The 21,993-nt window shown below is 33.9% G+C and overlaps 1 protein-coding gene and 1 pseudogene across 10 annotated transcripts in view; both read left to right on the top strand.

The window, feature by feature from the left end:
* BIRC6 (baculoviral IAP repeat containing 6) overlaps positions 1 to 21,993 on the top strand; it is a 210,533-nt gene that overhangs the window by 97,067 nt on the left and 91,473 nt on the right. For all 10 annotated transcript variants that reach the window (XR_006343615.1, XM_043918289.1, XM_043918288.1 and 7 more), the window contains 14 exons: positions 279 to 410; positions 1,233 to 1,448; positions 2,065 to 2,248; positions 2,865 to 3,020; positions 4,923 to 5,056; positions 5,680 to 5,833; positions 8,394 to 8,510; positions 10,402 to 10,556; positions 11,055 to 11,181; positions 13,486 to 13,596; positions 14,862 to 14,995; positions 17,674 to 17,801; positions 19,994 to 20,556; positions 21,561 to 21,736. Coding sequence is in view for 9 of the 10 variants with exons in the window: in XM_043918289.1 (XP_043774224.1) it covers positions 279 to 410; positions 1,233 to 1,448; positions 2,065 to 2,248; positions 2,865 to 3,020; positions 4,923 to 5,056; positions 5,680 to 5,833; positions 8,394 to 8,510; positions 10,402 to 10,556; positions 11,055 to 11,181; positions 13,486 to 13,596; positions 14,862 to 14,995; positions 17,674 to 17,801; positions 19,994 to 20,556; positions 21,561 to 21,736 (2,487 nt within the window). In the remaining variant the exon portion in view is untranslated. The remainder of the gene's footprint in view (positions 1 to 278; positions 411 to 1,232; positions 1,449 to 2,064; positions 2,249 to 2,864; positions 3,021 to 4,922; positions 5,057 to 5,679; positions 5,834 to 8,393; positions 8,511 to 10,401; positions 10,557 to 11,054; positions 11,182 to 13,485; positions 13,597 to 14,861; positions 14,996 to 17,673; positions 17,802 to 19,993; positions 20,557 to 21,560; positions 21,737 to 21,993) is intronic.
* LOC122704168 lies at positions 7,413 to 7,537 on the top strand (annotated as a pseudogene).

Below are 21,993 nucleotides of genomic sequence, written 5' to 3'. Positions count from 1 at the left end.
ATTCCATTAGTCAGTCTCAGTAGAGGCTTACATAAAAAAAGTATTCCACTTATTTCTCTTCTTTCATGGATAACAAATTGGTTACTTCTTAATTACAAAATGGGGAGATCTTTTATTTGGATTTTGGAGGTGATTTTTTAAAAAATCAATATAGTTAAAACTAGACTTTATAGAAAACTACTTATTCCATTAGTTTGCTATATGGATTCTGAGAAGTACAATAACTTATTTTGTTGGTTTTAACATTGCTAACTATAAGATTAACATTTTCTTTAAAGCAACTTAACTTATTAAAAGCAAAACAGAAGGCTTTGGTGGAACAGATGGAAAAAGAAAAAATACAGAGTAACAAAGGATCATCATATAAACTTCTGGTAGAACAAGCAAAATTAAAGCAGGCTACCTCAAAGGTATGATCTTTATTTTTTAATATAATTAGAAAAGTTGCTCTTCCGTTTAGTATTAATATTTTAAATTATTTGAATAGTTAAATATCTTTAATAATGATCAGGAAGCTTTATGTTATTCTGCTTATCAGCAGAAAAATCTATCCTGTGTACTTCTTTGTGGGGGAAGATAGCTTTAACTCAAGGAAATACATGGTTAATGTGGACTTAAAGTATTTTTCTAGTGTATTTTCTTTAAAGTGGATTGTATTCCAGTAAATTGATGATAAAAGGATTCAGGATGTGTACGGTTTTCTTAATGTGTCCATTCTAAGTGAAAATTAATTTCAGTGATTTTTAAAGTTGTTTTAAAAATAATGACTTTTTTTTTTCAACTTGGGGGATAGCATTTCAATAGCAACGGAGTTTGCATATTGTGTTTTTATAAATATGAGATTACAATTATTCCAGCAAAATTTGAAATGAATTAATACTCTATGCTTTGTATGTATAGGTTTCTTTACCATTCACCTTTAAAGATTATGTTTAGGGTGTTTTGGTAATATTTAAAGTAATAGATTTGCCCTAATAGAGCCTTTTTATAGAATTCCTCCTTTCTGAAATTCTGTCAGACATCTGATACATTATTCTAAAATAGACAAAGGCATATATTGTCAGTATAGTTTTTAATAATCTTACTTTTTGAAGCTTATGGTTTGCTTAAAAATCGTGTTCTTTAAAGTTGTAGGTTTTCTGAGTGTATATTTTCATCCCAGAAATAAACTCATATTGAAAGAATTTTCATTCAATAAACATTGACTTAATATTGTAAATTTCTGTGTATAGCACTTTAAGGATTTGATTCGGTTACGTCGGACAGCGGAGTGGTCTCGTTCTAATTTAGACACAGAAGTTACAACAACAAAAGAAAGTCCAGAGATAGAACCACTTCCATTTACTCTGGCCCATGAACGTTGTATTTCAGTAGTCCAGAAACTTGTCCTGTTTCTCCTCTCTATGGATTTTACATGCCATGCAGATCTCTTATTATTTGTTTGCAAGGTAAGTAAGTAAACTAATAGGCCTAATTTATAATTACAGGCTTAGAGAATAAGAAAAAGAATGAAGAAAAAAATACAGTTTTAAATTGAGTTTTAAGAGAAATAAAAGTGCTTTGGTTTTCCTTTTATGCGGTTTAATTTTTTTTAATGTGCCTTGAAAGATTTTAGAAATACTTGGGCACTTATTTTTAGGAGACCTATTATACATTTTTAATCTAGTTAAAACTAGATTAATGTAGACTTGAAATGTAAATAGTGTGAAGTGAAGTGAAAGTCGCTCAGTCATGTCTGACTCTGTGACCACAGGGACTATACAGTCCATGGAATTCTACTGGCCAGAATACTGGAGTGGGTAGCCTTTCCCTTCTCCAGAGGGAAAAGCCCTGAAGGCTTTCCTGTAGCATATTCATTGTTTGTAGAAATTGAACTTTTCAACTCATTTTTTTACCCGGATTTTAACTTTTGATCCATGAAGTTACATGTCCTTTGCATTTCATGTCAAACAGTTATATTTTGACATCAGACGCATTCTATTTGAAAAGTTACTTCAATGCTTTATTTTTGGAGAAAACATGTAATGGCTACTTAAGTGTATGATTTTATAAAATGTATTACAGGTTCTTGCACGCATTGCAAATGCCACGAGGCCAACTATACATCTATGTGAGATTGTGAACGAACCCCAACTGGAAAGACTGCTATTACTTTTGGTTGGAACTGACTTCAATAGAGGAGATATATCTTGGGGTGGTGCTTGGGCTCAATATTCCTTAACTTGTATGCTACAGGATATTTTAGCAGGTTTGTTAGGATTTATTTTTAATAAGGTATATCAAAATGAGCTTGTTGATGCTTGACTAATCATTAAAGGAAATTGTATCCCTCAAAAGTGTAAAATGTCTTATCTCAGCAGTAGCAACCTTTTTGAATTATTTGTGTTTAATTATGTTACCACCTGTGATAAATGCAAGTGTTTATGGAGGAATTAGGTTATAAAGTGCAGGTATACGGGAGCTAGTCTGCTTCCTTATTAATACCAGCAGTGGGCTGCTTCTAAGTTCTCTTGGTATGCTTGAGGAAGGTACTCCCTATTCCTCAGTTTTTTTCATCTGTAAAATAAGGATAATAAAAACATCTTTATTGTTATTTTGATGAATAAGTGAGTTAATATATTTAAAGTGATGATAATGACTCCTTGTTCATAAGGCACACATTTTATGTTTTTACTATTTAGCATTTGAAGTTAGTGCAGTGGAAGGCCCTAGCATTTCCTTGGATAAATGAGGACTCATTTGCCTCAGAATCTTTTATGGTTGGTAGAGTGTACATGCTATTCTCTATACTAGATGAAAAAACATGTTTTGGGTGTCTTTACTAATTACTAAAGCAGTTAAGGTGATGATTTTCTCACCTGCAGGAGAATTGCTGGCTCCAGTAGCTGCAGAAGCCATGGAGGAAGGAACAGTGAGTGATGATGTAGGTGCAACAGCTGGTGACTCGGACGACTCCCTGCAGCAGTCTTCAGTTCAGCTGCTGGAGACCATCGATGAACCTTTGACACATGATATGACAGGTACATCGTTTGCTTTTTAACTAAACATATCCTTAGCTCTTTTTTTAAAAATGTGAACTTAAATTTCAAAATTAAGAATATTAATGAAGTGTAAAATTTTTATAGTAAGTCTTTGGCCTTAGTAACCATGTCAGTATTTTTCTGATAAACAGGTTTTACTTTGATTTTCTGCATGCTTCTTTTTAAAAATAATTTTTCTTTATTTGTTTATGCCTGTGCTGGTTCTTCATCACTGCATGGGCCTTTTTGTAGTTTCGGCGAGTGGGGGCTACTCCTCATTGCAGCGTGTGGGCTTCTGACTGTGGTGTCTTGTCTTGGAGCAGAGCACCGGCTCTGGGTGCACAGGCTTCAGTAGTTTCAGTTCCTGGGCTCTAGATCACAGGCTCAGTTGTGGTGGCAAACAGGGTTAGTGCTCCGCAGCAGGTGTGGTCTTCCCTGACCCAGACTCATCTCCTGTCTCCTGCATTGGCAGGCGGATTCTTCACCGCTGAGCCACCGGGGAAGCACTTTGCATGCTTTTTCTAGTAAAATGATATCCTTTCTCAGTTTCCATGTTATTTTGATACAATGTTATTTTTTTTTGTTAAATAAATAGAATGTTTTTTGTTAAATACATACAATTTTGTTAAATTTGTTAAATAAATACAATTTATTTAAATTTGTTAAATAAATACAATTATTTTTGTTAAATAAAATACAATGTTATTTTTCCATGTTATTTGATACATGTTATTTTGATACAGTCTTGGCTCTGTGGAAGGAATTAAAAGCTAGAAAGCAGTTAAAAATACACAGTGGTAAAGACAGCAATGGCTCTTGTCTTTTTTCTTTCTTTGTTTTCTGCCTTTTCAAAACTATAGTGTGCATCTTAGCATGTACAAACCTTTGTGGTGTACTCCCTACTTTTCAAGACTCTGTTTATTTCCTTATATATTGCAATGCTACAGTCATTTCATTTGTTTCATTACTTAATCTTAGAGTCTCTCATGATTTTATCCTTTCTGTCCGATAGTCCCTTTACCTGGAGTAGACTTTCTTCTCTAGTTTGCATAGTGAACTTGTCTGAGATTCACATACAGCTACCCTCCTCCAAGAAGCTTTTCCCGTCACCACCAGCTATGGTGGAGACTGCTGTTGGTGCTCCTACTTCCTTGATTGCCTCCAGTAGCAGCTACCATGCTGTCTTTGGTTTAATTTCTGTTGTGTACCCTCACCTTTGAACCCCTGTTAATTTATTGGAAGGTAGAGATTTATTTTATTGATCTTCATATACTCAAACCCTAATGAGTCTGATGTTTTCTTGACATTGTATAAATATATGTTGAATAAAAAAGGGTGAGAAAGAAAGGAAGAGAAAGGTTGGAAGGCATAAAAGGCTGGTCAAGCATTTGCAATCATCTGAGAGCAGAATAGTTTCTAACTCATGATAGAAAAATAAGGTGAATAGCAGTGTTCTTAAAACTTTACTTTTCACTTTAATAATGGGTTTTCTTTCCCTAACTATTGGGTGTAATTTATGAATTAAATATTTGAGGCAATAAAATGAACAATATTGTTCATTCTAGAAATCGTTAGTGATTATTTTTAATAACAAAGTTTACATAACTTGATTCAACAAGGACTAATCCTATGGTCTTTTCCCCTAGGAAGTTACATACTATTGCACTGGTGTTTTTATTTTTATTTATTTATTTTTTTGCACTGGTGTTTTTAATTGTGTGTTATAGGGTCATGTGTTTGTGTACTTACTTCTGCTTAATTGTCAAGTATAAAAATTGAGAGACTTCTGTATCAGAAACATTTTATATTTAAGTAAATGCAATTACTTTGTAATTAAAAGCAGTAGTATATTGGGTAAATTTTATATATTCCACCAAAAAAATCACTTTAAATTATTTGAAGGTGCACCTCCTCTTTCCTCTTTGGAAAAAGATAAAGAAATTGACCTTGAGCTACTTCAGGATCTAATGGAAGTTGACATTGATCCTTTAGATATTGATTTGGAAAAGGATCCTCTTGCAGCCAAAGTCTTTAAGGTATGATCCACTAAAATATTCTTAGCAATTAAAATCTTTCATCTTATACTTCTGGTTTATTGATTACTTAAAAGAGGAAAGTATACACTTAATGTAACCCATTATTTAGTTTGCTCAAAATTAAATTACTATAGATACTATAGTAGATTTTTTATGATACTATTAGAATGTTATAAGGAGAACTGACATCATTTTTTTAATATAGCTGCTAATATTATCTTAAATGTTAATAAGAACCATTAATAAACATAGGAGGTAAGGTTATGGAGTACTGGTGTTTCAAGCAGCATTTAAGCTCATCCAGGTTGAGTTCATTGCAGAGTCTGCGTCTTTACTAGCCGCTACTCTTTCTAAAAGAGATACATCTCTAATACTTCAGTTTATTTTGTTTGTAAGGGATTTTATTAAGATGCTAGATTCTAATAAATAAGGTCTTTTTAGACTTGGGGATACAATGGAATATTCTGAACCATTCCTATGGATCATTAAGTTTATGTTTTAAAAACTTAAAGGGTAAGGGGAATGTTTCCTTTGTAGCCCTGTTTGCGTTAAGGTGGTATAAATAATATGTTACTCTTAGTGAAGAGTCAAAAATAAACCACAGTTTTTTCTATTTTTTTAAGCCAATAAGCAGTACATGGTATGACTATTGGGGTGCTGATTATGGTACCTACAATTACAACCCGTACATTGGAGGTCTTGGAATTCCTGTAGCAAAGCCACCAGCAAATGCAGAGAAGAATGGATCACAGACAGTTAGTGTTTCAGTGTCTCAGGGTAAGTGAGGCGCTGTTATCAAGACAAGCTATTCTTAAAACAAGTTCTCAGTTTGTGTCCTCTTGGTCTCCTGAGAATTTGATCCTGAATGTATGCTGAGAGAGTTTATTATGCAGGGGTGCCTTGAGAGTGACTGACACTGAGAGCTGTGTGTTGGTCAGTTTGGAAGCATTTCTATTTATGGTCCATCTTTTGTTTCTCAAAATAACACTTAGCAAAATATACTTGTGAGTTGTGTGAGTTTGCCAGTGGTTTTAATTATTTTTATTGTTATTGCACTTTCTTTTATTTTTATTGTTATTATAATAGTAAATTTATATTTTATTTGTAAGCAGAATGAAATCATGTTGAGTACTATTTTTGCACTCTTCTAGTCACAGAGTATATAACTCTTTTTTCAATGAAATATTTTCTTAAATTTTGAATCAACCATACATTTACTGAAAAGTTACAAGTATAATACAGAGAACAGCTTTATCCTGACCCATTTGGGAGTAAGTTGTTAATCTGATATTTTTCTATTTTGTTTTGTTTTACAAAGCAGGACATTTCTTCTACATAAACACATCAGGAAGCACATTCCATCAAAATCAGGAAATTGACATTAGTACTAACCAGGACTCCATTCAGGTTTCAGCAGTTGTGTCTAAATAATGTCCTTTATGCAAAATGATCCAGTACAAAAGTGTGCGTTGCATTTTACAGTTGACCCTTGAGTAATGGGGGAGCAGAGGGAGCAGTTGAAAGTCTGTGTGTAACTTTACAGTTGGTTCTTTCTCTCTAAAGTTGCGCGCACGTGTGTGTGTGAAGTCACTTAAATCCTGTCTGACTCTGTGTGACCTTAATGTCTGCAGCCAGCCAGTCTCCTTTGCTTATGGGGATTCTCTAGGCAAGAATATTGGAGTGGGTCGCAGTGCCCTCCTTTAGGGAATCTTCCCAATCCATGGATCGAACCTTAGTGTCTTAGGTCTCCTGCATTGGCAGGCAAGTTCTTTACCACTAGTGCCACCTGGGAAGCCCTTTGCATCCATGCATTCAGCCAACTGGGTCGTGTAGTGTATATTTATTGAAAAAAATCCGTGTAAGTTGACTTGTGCAGTTCAAAGTGTTTTTCGTGGGTGAACTATAGTTACCATATCTCTTCAGTGTTAATCAGTTTGCCACACTTTTACAGAGGTGACTTTCATGATCTGGATGCTTTTGAAGATTATAAGCCAGTTCTTTGGTAGAATTTCCCTCACTTGGGGTTTGTATGCTATTTCCTCATGATTAGATTGTGCTTATGTGACTTTGGTCGTAATATTAGGAAACTGTAGTGTCGGGTTTTTCTTATTGCATCCTATTAGGTCGCTCATGATTTTAATTTGGATCATTGCTGGTGGTCTTCAGTCTAATTACTTGATAAAAGAGTTGTCTATCAAAATTTTCCAGTGAAAAATTATTCTTTTCCCTTTTGTAAAAAAAAGTTTTATTGGTTGGAGTGACAGAAGAATACTTGGAAATTGTTATTTTTTTAAAAAGAAGTTAATGGTTTATCCATTTACTTCTGAATAGACCAGTGGTTTCCTTTTTTTATTCAGTGTTTTATAATTTGTTATTACCCCCTGGGCCTCTCATAGTGTCCCATGCCAGAGCAAACGCGGCCCCGAACCATTGCCTGGCCTCTGCCAGTAGGCTGCAGGCACTGAAGTGGGTTGCACAGTGGAAAAAAAAAAAAGAAAAAAAAAATTTGTTATTACCATTAAATATATAATTAAAATATAGGGAACATAAAGTTTTCCATTTTAGCCATTTTTAAATGTATAGTTCTATGTATTAGGTAAATTCAGTTATCATTATTTATTTTGATATTCAAATTGCCCTGATTTGACCAGTGATATCTCCTTTAAACTGATCTCTGTATTGTTTTGGTTTTTTTTTGACATATCCTCATCTTTCTTTGAACATTTCCCTGTTTTTTGGCATAACAAGATGCCCCAAGCTCATCATTTACTTTCCCAGACTGAGAATTAGCCACTTCGTGAACAAAAAAGATATTTCAAAACCTTTTAGTGGAAGAATTCAAGATTTGAGTACTAGATACACTTGTTGCTAATTTGTGGCTGTCTCTGTGGTCTCTTGATGGACAAATCTAGGGAATGTGTACACACATTTGTGGTTATATTTATTTCTGTATTTATTTGTCTATCTAGCATCCCGCAAGTTCACATTGATATATCAGTTAATCTCACTAATCTAACTCCATAGGCTTTATTTTTCCTTTGTTCATATTTCTCTTTTCTCTTGATAGCGAGGTGCTTGAGTCTCGTTATCCTTAATTTATTTGCTTCCATTGTCATCACTTCCCTTACTTGGTGCCTTGGTATCTCCACTGTCCCGTCTTTAGCCTCCTTTGCCCAGATACTGTTACCTGCTGTACCTCTGGGACCCATGCCAGGTTGTTCTACCGTGAAGATGCATTCCTCACCGTTTGGGGCTCAGATATCAGCATTTTGTTGTAGGAAGTAGGACATGAATAATAATTATTAAATAGCTTTTGTTTTTTAATTGTTTTTTGTAGCCCTAGATGCTCGCCTAGAAGTTGGACTCGAACAGCAAGCAGAACTTATGTTGAAAATGATGTCTACCCTGGAAGCAGATTCCATTTTACAGGCATTAACAAATACATCTCCTACATGTATGTAAAAGTCACCACTCTTAAGAGTGTTACACTTAACAGTTTATCTCTCAATTATCGTCAGATGTACTCAGTAACAATGGATTTTTTTATAACTTATTTTTGGCTGCACTGAGTCTTTGTTCCTTTGCAAGGGCTTTCTCTAGTTGCGGTGACGAGGGGCTACTCTCTTTTGCAGTCGTGGGCTTCTCATTGTGGTGGCTTCTCTTGTTGTGGAGCATGTACACAGGCTCACTAGTTGCGGCTCTCGGGCTCTGGAGCGCTGGCTCCGCACTTGTGGCACCCGGGCTTTGCTGGCCACGGCACGTGGATTCTTCCTGAGCCAGAGATTGCACTGGCAGGCAGATTCTTATCCACTGTACCACCAGGGAACTACCAGTGACAGATTTTAAATTCTCCCTTGCTAATTTAGTAGCAAGTTGAGAGATAAGATAGAGGATTAATGAATTTGGAGAGTAGAAGGGGAGCAGAACACCTCCATGTAGTGTTCTTAAGTTCAGTCCAAAAACTTGAGTCATGTTGTTATTTGTGTGAGGTTAATGACATTCTTGGGGAAGCCTGCGTAGCTAGCTGCCTAGGAGTTTGTTGCATTATATCCAGATTTATGATACAGTGGGTTTCTTGCTGGTAACATCTTTATCTTCCTTGAAGACATATGAAAGATGAAAGACATATCATGATGATAGCCAAATGGGTCTGACTGAACTACAGAATTAAGAGGACTTACTACCAAAATTATCTATAGCAAAAGAAGAAAAGCTTTTTATCGTGAATGGCCAGGTAGTAAATATTTTAGGCTCTCTGGGCTGTGCATTGTGTTCTGCAGTTCTGCTCTGACTTAAGCCGCTGTAGACAACACACCTAAGTGAATAGCTGTGGCTATTAAGAAAACCGTGTTACAGAGTCTGCTGGCCTGCCAGATTTGGCCAATAGGACACGGTCTGCTGACTGTCGATGTGCTAGACTTCAGTAGATCCGCTTCTGTCACGTGAGTACAGTTGAGATAGCAGCCTGTCTACCTTAAGATAGAGCTGTGCTAGGGAGATGGTGATGTTTTTACTTTTCTTAGGTCAAGAAAAATGAAAATGTGGTGGGCATGGTGATGAATAAAAGTATAGGGGTACTAGTTAGAACCTAGGAAGCATGTCATGTCCTTCTTTGAAGGAGAGTTCACAATTCTTTTCAATAGAGAAATTTGGGTTTTCAGATCTTCCTATGTAAAGTTGAATTCTTTTGCTTTGCATTTTTCATTTTTTCTTGCCTTAGGAAGTATAGAAAAAATAGAAAAACCTAAGAATTGGTGTAGTGTTCTGCTTCTTGATATATTCTATCTTTTGATTATTCTTCTGCCCAAAACTGTGCTCCTCATTTAATATAGAACTTCCTAAATACCTGAGAAAGCCCTCTTGGCACCCCTTTACTTCCCTGCTCACCGTGAGTCTATACTCAGTTAGTTCGGTGTGTGTACCCGCGCCTCAGTACTCTTCAGCATTCCCTGACAACTTTAATGTGCCATTCAAGGTTGAGAGTCAGTGGGTTAGAGTCAAGATTGTTCTAAAGCCATCTTCTCAAGGGTCTTCTTTCTCTCCCTTTTTTCCTCCCTCTTATTAATTAGGAGAAAATTGCAGATAGAAATTGCTAGAGAGTAAGGTTCTTTGCCTTTGGTGGACAAGTGCCGTGAATTTGGGAGCTTCTCTTTGTGGTGGTTTTTCTTTTGAACTTTGAAGTAATGTTGTAAAACCTTGTTTTCAAACAATGTAATGCTGAATCATTAAAAAAAATGCAATTTTAATTAAAAAAAAAACACCTTCACTTAACTGTACATATTAATAGCTAGTTAACATTTCTCCTGCTACTTTGTGATAAAATCACAATTGTGTTTAATTTTCAGTATCACAGTCTCCCACCGGAACAGATGATTCACTTCTCGGGGGCTTACAAGCAGCAAACCAGTCCAGCCAGCTTATTGTACAGTTATCGTCTGTCCCAATGTTAAACGTTTGTTTCAACAAACTTTTTTCCATGCTTCAAGTCCATCATGTTCAGGTATGACTGCAGGAGAAATGGTGTGTTTTTAGACGTTGTTGCCGGCCCGGAAAAGATGAAATAACTAGAAAGATCAGCCTCAATCAGGCAGGGGCGATTGCTTTGTCATATTCGGATGGAAGAGTCTTGGAGTTATTTTAATTAACCACAGTTCATCAATGATAGGTTATTTATTATTTTTATGATTTTAAACTTTACTTCTTTAGTTCTAACTGCATATTATACACACACTGGTATTTAAAGACTTGAGTCACCTCTTTTAATTTAGTAAAACATTTGTATTTGGTAAATTATAAATTTTAATTTAGTTAAATTTCATTTGATCTAGATTTTTAAGATGTTCGCTCTTCACCTGAATTGAAGTAACCAAAAATAATATTTAATTGACAGATTGTTTACTCATAATTGTAAGGATTCATACATAAGTTTTTTTGTTTACATGGTATTTCATGATTTCATGGGTACATTTTCTTTCTGTCAATTTTCATTGCTTTTCAGTTGGAATCACTTCTCCAGTTGTGGCTCACATTGAGTCTGAATTCTAGTTCATCTGGAAACAAAGAAAATGGAGCAGACATTTTTTTATATAATGCTAATCGAATACCTGTTATTACATTAAATCAAGGTAAGATTTATTTGAAGGAAAATCATTAACATAGCATAAAGTAAGTTAAAAAGAAAATGATTAGGTTAATAATCTTTATCATGGTTGTAATGTTTTAGTAAAAAAAAACACCTATTTTAATATACTAACTTATTAATTAGCAGGAAAGAGGACAGAAAACTGTATTCTCTGATCTGTATTATGTCTGTCAGACATAAACTCTACAGTGTTCTGTTAATCTTTACATTGTATTTCCTTAAAATATTGTCTTGTTCATAAGCTATTCTTTTTTGTTTTTAATTCTTTATTCATTTGGCGGTGTCGGGGTTAGTTATTGGGTCTTAGTTGCGGCACACAGGATCTTGATTGTGTGATTCTTGTTGCGTCTTGTGCGTCTTTTGCTGCGGTGCACGGACTCTCTGGGTGAGGCACATGGGCTTAGTTCCTCTACCAGGCATCGAATTCTTGTCCTCTGCACTGCAAGGCGGATTCTTAACCACGGGAAAGTCCCGTAAGCTATTCTTTTGCAACTGGTGCTTTTTAAAAATGTGCAGTAACTCTATGAGAATTAGTAGATTGGAGAAAGATATCAATTTTTTTTGTAGAAGTTGTGTTCATTCATTTTGTTCTTTTCTTGAGAAGTGCAGAAATGTGGGAATTGCGGGACTTGAATAATATCCTTCAATAGGAATAGAACTCGCTTTCAGCTCTGGTTACAGGAATCTGTTTAAAGAAAAGTAATAGTTATTTATTCCTGGTGCTTTCTCTCTGGTGATGTGCATCACACATGGGCCTCATGGCCCGTCTCAGCCTTAGTGACAGCTCTGCTGTCTCCTGGGCCTGCTTACGTTTGTCTCTGTAGGAGCCAGCCCTACTTTACTTGTTAGGTTTCCATGTGTTTCACTGTATTCATGATTATTGTTATAAATTTTGTTCCCATCTCTTTTTTAAATTTTATTATTGTGAAAAACATTAAACACAAACAAGGGTTCAGTTCAGTCGCTCAGCCCCGTGTCTGACTCTTAAGAAGTATTAATTATTTCTTACTGTCGTCAGATATTTGGTCAGTATTCAAATTTCCAGTTGTCTAAACTGTTAACAAAACTTTTTTGTTTATTAGAGATAGAATCTGTAGAGGGTCTGCACATTTTAATTATGTTTTAAAATTCCTCCTGTCTTTTTTTTCCCATTCCTTTGCACAGTTTTTTGTCAAAAAAATGGTAGTTTGGTAGTTAGACCTGGAGCTTAATCTGAATTTTTGTTCTATTATTTAAAGGCAGTTTCATAGGTTGTTTGTTTTTGTGTTGTTAGTAGGCATTGATGATTAATGCCTAGAATTACTAGCCATTCACAGGAAGTTTAAAAATGAAAATAGTCTAACATTGTTATTGCTTTTTTTACTTATCTTGAAATATCAATACTTCCATAAAGAGAAACTTCCTTTAATGTGCTATCATGTCACCCTTTGGACGTACAGTTTGTATAATGGAGGCAGAAAAAACGTTGGAAATTTTTTGTATTTTAAAATTAAAGTTAATTGGTTCTCAAGTAGTCTATAATCTAGACCACTTAGTTTCTTTAATAAATATAAGTTCATGATTTAAAAATATTTCTTATGTTTCTGTCATAATCATTGTTTATTGATGATGAAATTATGCTGTTTGTAGTCAGTAAGATGCTTTCTTTTTAGATTGTTTTGGTTTTGATTTTTGTGAAATACAGAACATCTTCTTTAGGTTTTAGTATGATACTTGTTGCAGTCTATATATGTTTCCCGCCTGGGATCTGGAATCAGCCAATTTTACTTGGTGTTTTAAGGGCACAATTAAATGCTCTATATTATGTTTGCTTATTTTTAATACCTTTTTTCATTTCTCCACCTGTCACACGTGCTTCTTATCTATGCCTTGTAGGTGACTTAGTTATTGTTTTAGTTTGTGCTTTTCCTGGGAAGTTGCATTGATTTTGAATGGTCTGCCCCACCTCTGTCTTTCCAAGATGCCCTATTACTTTCAGTTTTTGGTTTTGCAGAATAGGAGGATATTTAGTAAAAAACAAACTGTATATAGCCTGTAGTTTGAAAAGGATGACAAATGTGTAGTGATGACATGTTATTTGTCATGGAATGAGCTTTAAATTTAGACATAAAATGTTGCTGACTCTAGTGCTTTAGTTATATTTAATGGGAAAATCTTATTTATGTTTTGAGGACACTAGTGAATTGATTTAAAAAATAATGTCATGGTTTTAAATTCACTTTGTTTTAATTCTTAGTGAACATTTGCTGTTTCTGAGTAAAAATTTCCCCTTTCTCTTTCCACGTAGCATCAATAACCAGCTTTCTCACGGTGTTAGCTTGGTATCCCAATACTTTGCTCCGGACATGGTGCCTTGTGCTTCATAGTCTAACTCTCATGACAAACATGCAGCTTAATCGTAAGTCAGACATTCCTTTATATCTCTGACATACACTTTATTTTTCTTACTATCAGGTTCTTAAAAAGATGTTTCCAAGAAGTGAAATAGTTGTGAAAATGATTGAATTTCTTATTTGAATATGTCTTTGTTAGACTTGTTCTTAATATGTCTTGTCCTTTGTGCTTCTTTACTTTGATTATATACTCCCATGTATCTATAATTACAAGTTTAAATTATATTTTTACCTTCTAAAAGCTTTTAGTTTTAAAAATTGATTACTTTTAGAGTACAAAATCAAGTATTTAATGTTAGCCTGTGTCTTGTACTGGTTATTTATTCCTTTTAAAGTAACTTAGCACTTAAAAATGGTTTATTCATTAATATATTCGTGAACGTATATGACTAGATACCTCAGTTTGTGTTTTTCACATCTAAAATCTGTTTTCATGGAACCTACTTGTTTCTTCTCAGATTCCAAACTCCTAATAGTTTCCTACTTTCTTTACCCCACTTCTTTATTTCCTGTTTAAGATAGTAAAATTAATTTTTGAAACTTTTAAGAACGAAACTTCCCTGGTGGCTCAAGACGGTAAAAAATCTGCCTGAAATTCAGGGAACCCAATTTAATCCCTATGTCAGGAAGATCCCCTGGAAAAGGGAATGACTACCCACTCCAGTATTCTTGCTGGGAAAATCCCATAGACAGAGAAGCCTGGCGGGCCACAGTCCATGGGTTCGCAAAGACTCCAACATGCTAAACCACTAAGACTGTCACCTTCTGTATGAGACTGATGGTAGATTTGACTCGAGTATTTTGTTCACTTCAAAAAACTGTTGTATTGTCAGTATATATTTTAATAGGATACAGTCTTTATGTAGCTGACATGCTAAAATGAATAAATTTTACCTCAGTTTATTTTCAAAAGCTGGGTTAAACTTTATCTGAAAAATAGATCTTTATTTCTAGAAGGGGACAGTGATTACTTAGTAAAAGGACTTACCAAAAGGACACTAAGCATTTAGTTATTTCTTTTTGACTTGTCTGTATACTGAATAAGATAAACATTAAACTAGATATTTTTCACCTCCAGAAAGGAGGCAAGAAATCTATGGTAGAGGAAAAGAGAGTGAGGCTCAGTCAGTACAGTAGAGATTTAGATTGTTTTTAGTAACTACCAGGAATCTATGAGTTTTCTTTGAAACCAAGAGATGTTTTAAATACTGCAGTTCCACTGTCTCAGACTATTTCTTGAGAACTTTTTCTTTTTTTTAATGCTTTATAGCTGGTTCCAGTAGTACCATTGGAACTCAGGAGAGTACTGCCCATCTGCTGGTTTCAGATGCAAACCTGATTCATGTGTTAGTGAAATTTCTTTCTGGCACAAGTCCACATGGAACAAATCAACACAGTCCACAGGTACATGATTTTTGAAAACCAGAGATAGGCTTAGATTACATAGTAAACTTACTTGTAAAAGAAATTTTAAGTGTACCTAAATATGTAAAATTTTTACTGCTAAGGTATTAAATGATGACTTTTTATGTATAAATGTAATAAAATGTTTTGAATTATTTATAATAATATATTATTTATAATAATAATAGCTGTACTGAAACAATATAGCAGGTAGTAAGTTTTCTCTTGGAATTACTTGATTTTTATGCAAAGATGCATTTTTGGTGTTATATTGTATTATTTGTGAAACCTTCTAAACAAATACTTAAATGTTAGGAAATAATTTCAAAACTTTGGGAGTTTAAAAATATTTTTAAAATAATGTATTGTGTTTAATGACCTCTATAATCAAGATTTGAGAAGTCACCTAACTTAATTCTTCTATAATATTAAATATTTTGTTCAACAAAAAACAAAAAGTTAACATGGATGGACCTAAACAGTATTATGCTAAGTGCAGTAAAAGAGAGAAAGACAAATGCTTTGTGTTTACTTATATGTGGAATCCCAAAAAAACGTAACAAATGAACAAAGGTAATAAAAGTGAATAGAGTCATAGATACAGGGAACAAACAAGTGGTTGCCTGAATGGGGGATTGGGGTCGGGGGGTGAGAAAGATGAGAGAAATGGGTGAGGGAAATTGAGAGGTACAAATTTCCAGGTACAAAATAAATGAATCACCAGTATAAAATGTACTGTGTGGGGCATATTGTCAATAGTGCAGTATCTTTATGATGACAGATGGTAACTAGACTTACTGTGGTGATCATTTTGAAATGTATAGAAATATCCAATCACTGTTGTACACCAGGATCTAAACAGTGTTGTAGGTGAATTTCACTTCAAAGGCAGACTCATAGAAAAGGAGATCAAAGGTGGGGATTGGGGGAATTGGATGAAGGTAACCAGAAGGCAAAATCTTCCAGTTATAAGACAAGTAAGTACTAGGGATATAAAGTACAGCAAGATAAATGTAATTTACATTTCTGTATATTATATATGAAAGTTTGCTGAGAGAGTAAATCTTGAGATTTATATAGAAAAAATTTTTTTCTTTTAATTTGTATCTATATGAGATGGATGTTCTCTAAACTTAGTGTGGTAATCATTTCATTGTGTCTATAAGTCAAATTGTTATTCTGTACACTTCAGATTTACAGGCCTATGTGTCATTTACATCTCAAACCTGAAAGAAAAAAGATAAATACTGCTTTTGTTAATTCAGAAAAAAAAGATACATCAGAACTTACAAGCTTTTTTAGCCATAGATATTTCTTTTATATCAATTTAAGCTTTTGTTTTACTGCTTTAAAAATTATTTTTCCTTCATTATATTTCTTTTCAAAAAAATGTATTCACTGTTCATAGTATCTTTCTAATGGACATTATTCATAATTGTCTTGCAAGGTTATCTTTTATTTCTCAGCTATGTGCTCATCTATGTGTAAGATCTGTGTACTGTGCTGGGTGCTAGAGATTTATGTAGTTTACGAGACTCTGCCATTCTTGGAGCTTAAATTCTGTTGGGTGCATTTAATCAGTACTGTCAAACTACAGAATAGACTTAAATTTTGTAGATCATCATAAAATAAACGAAAGAAAAAGATTAAAAAAAGAGACCATTTGTAGTTTGATTGGCCCAGAGTTTTGATGGGGGGGGGGTGGGCAGAGGCATGTTATCAAGTGATTATTATACATAAAGATTGCATGAATTTGGAATGTGAGGATTCCTAAAATCACTGATTCCACCTTCTTTATTTTACATATGAGAAAACATGCATTATCTGCATTGCCCACAATTATACAGCTAGTTCATGGTAGAGCCTACGTGTCAGGGAGCATACCACGGTATAAAATAGTGTGTTTCCTCTCCCCCCACTTTTTTTTTTTTTAAACGCAGAATGAAAGTTATTGAAGATCAAGCTTTCCCCAGATATTTTGGTTTATAAGAGGTAGTTTGGCTATGAATGTTAAGATTTTTATGCTCAGAAATGAAGTTTGTCTAAAATGGTTTTGAGAACTACATTGCATTTTGTTTTTCCAAAACTCCTGTAGGGTTTATGATCATAACATTCCAGCACATAGTTCAAGGTACTTGGTGTAGCTCTCACTATTGTTTTTTTTTCATTGAAGAGATAGAAGTTTGGAAAGCTTTTTTTCTTTTTTTTTTTTTGCAGATTGCTACAGGTTTATTTTTAGCTCTATGTTTTTGGTTTGGAGAGTTTTTTCCCTCCATTCATTTTAGTATTTCCTCTTGTAGTCATTAGAAGCATGACCTTCTGTGTATCACTTAGTCTGTCTGTTGAAATGGGATGATTAAGATTGTGAAAATCACAGTTTTTGTGCTTTCAAAAGCATTATAGAGATGTTTTTTGTGTAACTCAAGTGAGTCTTTTTCTATATTGAATTAAATAAGTCTGACATAATGGAAAAATATTGACCATAGAATCTATAATTTTCAATTTAAAATATGTCAAGGCCTAAAAGCTTAGTTGGTTTCGTGCTATCACTGTTAATATTTTTGTTTTTCAAATGAGAAGTTTCAACCCTATGGCTCTTAACACTTGATACTTTCAAATGAATAATTCAGTAAATGGAATCAGTAAGCAGTTTTCAGTAGAATTACGTTTTTCTTCAGGTTGGTCCAACAGCTACGCAAGCTATGCAAGAATTTCTTACCCGATTGCAAGTGCATCTTTCTTCAACATGTCCTCAGATATTCAGTGAATTTTTGCTCAAGCTAATTCATATACTTTCAACAGAAAGGTAAATTTCAATGTCATTAACAGATATTCCTGATGTATTGATAGAAGCAATAGGTAATCCTCCAAATAAATTTTCTCTTATTATTTGTTGGGAGTTTATCTGGGGATAGACAAGCAGGATGATACCAAGAATTAAGAGGGAAAGATTTATTGATATGTTTCCTGATTGTTTTCTTTTCATTATGGCTCTCCCAAATCCTAAGCTTCTTCTGTTGTTAATGGAATAATGGGTTCATAGATTAGTAGTTACAAACCTTCTACGTGAAATTTACTTGAAGCTCTTTAAATTATTCTAGAATAAATGTAAGGAATTAAAGCTACTAGTAATTTTATTTGAAACCTACTTGATAAAGATATCTTAAAAAAGAAAAATATTAATATTGTATCAAAATCCTAAATAAAATTTATTACCAAAGTCAGGCACTAGGTTAAAAAGAATAAACTGTGACCATAATGGGTTGATTCTTAAAATGCATGAATACTTCAGTATCATACACTATATATCATATTAATGAATCATTTCATCATACTATGAGATATTTCATAAAAGCTGACATTGCTTTCTGAGAAAAACTTTTAATGAAATATTAACTATCATCTTATTTAAAATTATGGGGGAAAAAAACCATTATGAACAAACCAGACTCTATTATGTTTACTTTAAAAGTTCCCATTGATATCAGGAAGAAGTTAAAAATGCTGTTTGCCATCTTTATTATTTAATTTCATTGTGGAAGTGCCAGTGAAGTTTTAAAATATTTTAATGTATATTTGAAAATGGTTAAAATAACTTGGAGATTACATCACTGTCTAACAATTAGTTTCACAATATTGGAAGTCAGAAAAAGGTATGGTTTATAATAGCATAAAATAATAAAATAAAATATTAAAAATAATTGTTTTAAATGGCATACATTAATTATTCATAGCAATAGTTATTTTTAATAGATCCATAGCAAAATGCCTTCAACCTAATATAAGAATTAATGCAAAAAATTTATATGGAGATATGTTTTCATAGTGACAGAAAATTTTATCTCAGAGTACTATCCTCATTTGTGTTTTCTTTCTCCTTTATAGCTATTTTAAAATACTAATGTGGTTGTAGTTCAACTTGTTCATAGTGTATGTGCAATGATGAAGCATAAGTGTGGGGAGGAGTAGATTCACAAAACCAAAAATGTGATGTTATGATATGCACACATGTCGTTGGAAAATGTGAACTTGAAGTTTTGTTGTATGGTTTCACTACAACTTCAGGAGTTCTCACAATCCCCCTTCTGGTTCAGTAGTTTGCTAGAAAGACTCACAGAACTCAGGAAAAACACGTTACTTACATTTTTCAGTTTATAAAAACGCAGGAACAGTCAGATAGAATAGACGCACAGGGCAGGGTCTGTGTAGGGATGTGGAAGGGAGGGTGCCTGTGAGTGAATGTGAATTCTCAGGGCTCAGTGTTGCCTGCTTACATACCTGGAATAGCAGTGTGTTAAATATTTAGCTGAATTCTTCTTACACTTACGCATGTTGCCAGCATCTTGACTTCCCAAGTTCTGCCACAGGAAAGCCAATGCTCATATTCCACCTATGAGCTATCTTTGCATGGATTTCAGTCTTTTTGGTACCCTCAGCTCTCTGATGGGTTCAAGAAAAGCTTTGACCTTAGCTCTCTGGTGGGTTCAAGAAAAGTTATGACTTTAGAGTTAATTTGGCTTTTTAAAAAATTGTTAAGATGGGGGGACAATGATCTTTCCACTTTCTATGTCTTAAGCATAAGCAGACCTTGAGAGCATTCAATTTGATGTGTAAGAGTGAATTGGTTGAGTCCTAATTTATGAAAATCAAGATTAGTAAGAAATGTTTAACAACATTTGAGGTTCTAACAATACAGAGCTCATTCATTATGAGGAGTGCCTTGTGATATATAATTATTTTAGTCTGTGGCTTCAAAATCACCTCTTTGATTTGCTTGTTCTTCAGTTTTCTATTTGGAAAGAAATTTATTTTTTATTTTATGTGGTAAAATGGAGGTAAGAACAAGAAGGACACAGGAAGAGTGGGAAACTCTGCTGCAAAGTGAAATAGTGAATACCAGGAGTTTAATTATTGCTTAGCTTTCTTATATTCTGGTGGTTACCTCTTTCAAAACAATTTAAAATGGATTAATTTTTAATCCTCTCGCTTTTTCTGCAGGGGTGCCTTCCAGACAGGCCAAGGACCTCTTGATGCCCAAGTAAAGCTTTTAGAATTCACTTTGGAGCAGAATTTTGAAGTTGTTTCCGTTAGTACTATTTCTGCTGTGATAGAGTCTGTCACTTTTTTAGTGCACCACTATATCACTTGCTCAGACAAAGTCATGTCTCGAAGTGGATCAGATAGCTCAGTGGGTGCTCGAGCATGCTTTGGGGGACTCTTTGCCAACCTCATTCGTCCAGGTGATGCAAAAGCAGTTTGTGGTGAAATGACAAGAGATCAACTCATGTTTGATTTGCTAAAACTGGTTAACATTTTAGTTCAGCTGCCTCTTTCGGGTAATAGGGAATACAGTGCAAGAGTGCCTGTGACCACCAATACGACAGACAGTGTTTCAGATGAAGAAAAAGTTTCAGGAGGCAAAGATGGTAATGGAAGCACTAGTAGTATTCAAGGACCACCTGCATATGTCGCTGACTTAGTGTTAGCCAACCAGCAGATTATGAGCCAGATTTTGTCTGCTCTGGGCCTGTGTAATAGCAGTGCCATGGCGATGATAATTGGTACGTATTGAGAATATTAATCTTAAACCTGTTTCTAGTACTATATCTCTTTCCTTTAGCAATGTATGAATCCATTGTCTTTTTACTGTACCATATAGTGTTACTTTATTGTAAACATCTTAGCCTGACTGATTATTATTAGTTAAAATCTTCTGTAGAGTGGCATACATCAGTTGAAAATAAAATTTTAAGTGTGAATTTTTTTTAAATTGGAAAATACTAACAAAATAACTTGTATGGAATTAAGAAAAGGAAGCAGTTTTGTAAGCTAGGCACCATAATTTATACTCATATATCTCTAACATTTTAAAAATGAAGAATTAGACTTCAAATTTCATATTAGGGAATGAGTAAATTTTATTTACTTATAGTTTCTTATAATGTGAAGTATAAACTTTTGTTCAAATTTTGTTTAAAATTTTTAAACAAAATTGGCAAAAAATTTTGTTCAAATTTTTGTTTAATAGTTTCAATGACACATCGATGTAAAATTTATATATTGTTTCTTTTCTACTTCTTTGAAAGCTAACATGTTAATTATTTTAAACTAATTAAGCTTCAGTAAATTGTGACAAAATCCATTCCTGATGTAATTTTGTTTATTAGTATTTCTTCCTTCATGTAAGGGAAAAAAACTATTTGCTTTTTGATTAAAAGTTTTAAAGTATAGTTGCATAATAGTATCAGTTATTTTTCTCTGCTTTTCTTCTTGATATGTATAATGTGTTCCTCAGTTGTGTGATATATTGTTACCAACAACAGAGGTATCTTCTATAAAAAGATAACCAAAAATCATTCTCTACTGAATGTTATGTTAGGCATTTTAATTTCTAGACGTGTATATGTATATAGATGCACAACATGCGGACACACACACAGCTGTTTTGTATGCATCCTTCCGTGCTTTGGGGGAAAAAATGGCTTGTAAGACTCTCTATTTTAATTATTACTGGTTTTTAAGGGTTTTCTTTTTAACAAATGTGCAAACTTTTTATTTAAACTAGGGGCAAGTGGATTACATCTCACTAAACATGAAAACTTCCACGGTGGGTTAGATGCCATATCAGTTGGGGATGGACTGTTTACCATACTGACAACTCTTAGTAAAAAAGCGTCTACAGTTCATACGATGCTGCAGCCGATTCTAACCTACATGGCCTGTGGGTATATGGGCAGACAGGTGAGTTCAGTCCAGCAACAACTGCAGTGATTTAAGTAGTTAATAGCAATGGGAGCAGAGAATTATCTGTAAGAGAGAGACAAATACACTATTCTAGTAATATATTGGAAAATGAACAGAATCAGCAGATGAGAACCATAGATTAATAATACAAGTTGAAGAGAAAAGTTTCCTTGAAATTGTCAAAGTTAACTATAGTGATGTAAGAGTAAAATGTTTTTAAATTTTAAGGTTTTCTTTCCATTGTCTTAGGAAGT

The sequence above is a fragment of the Cervus elaphus genome, chromosome 11 (genome assembly GCF_910594005.1).
Source record: "Cervus elaphus chromosome 11, mCerEla1.1, whole genome shotgun sequence".
Classification (NCBI taxonomy): domain Eukaryota; kingdom Metazoa; phylum Chordata; class Mammalia; order Artiodactyla; family Cervidae; genus Cervus; species Cervus elaphus.
Note: the sequence above shows the minus strand (reverse complement) of the source record. Positions and strands in the feature narration are given on the sequence as shown.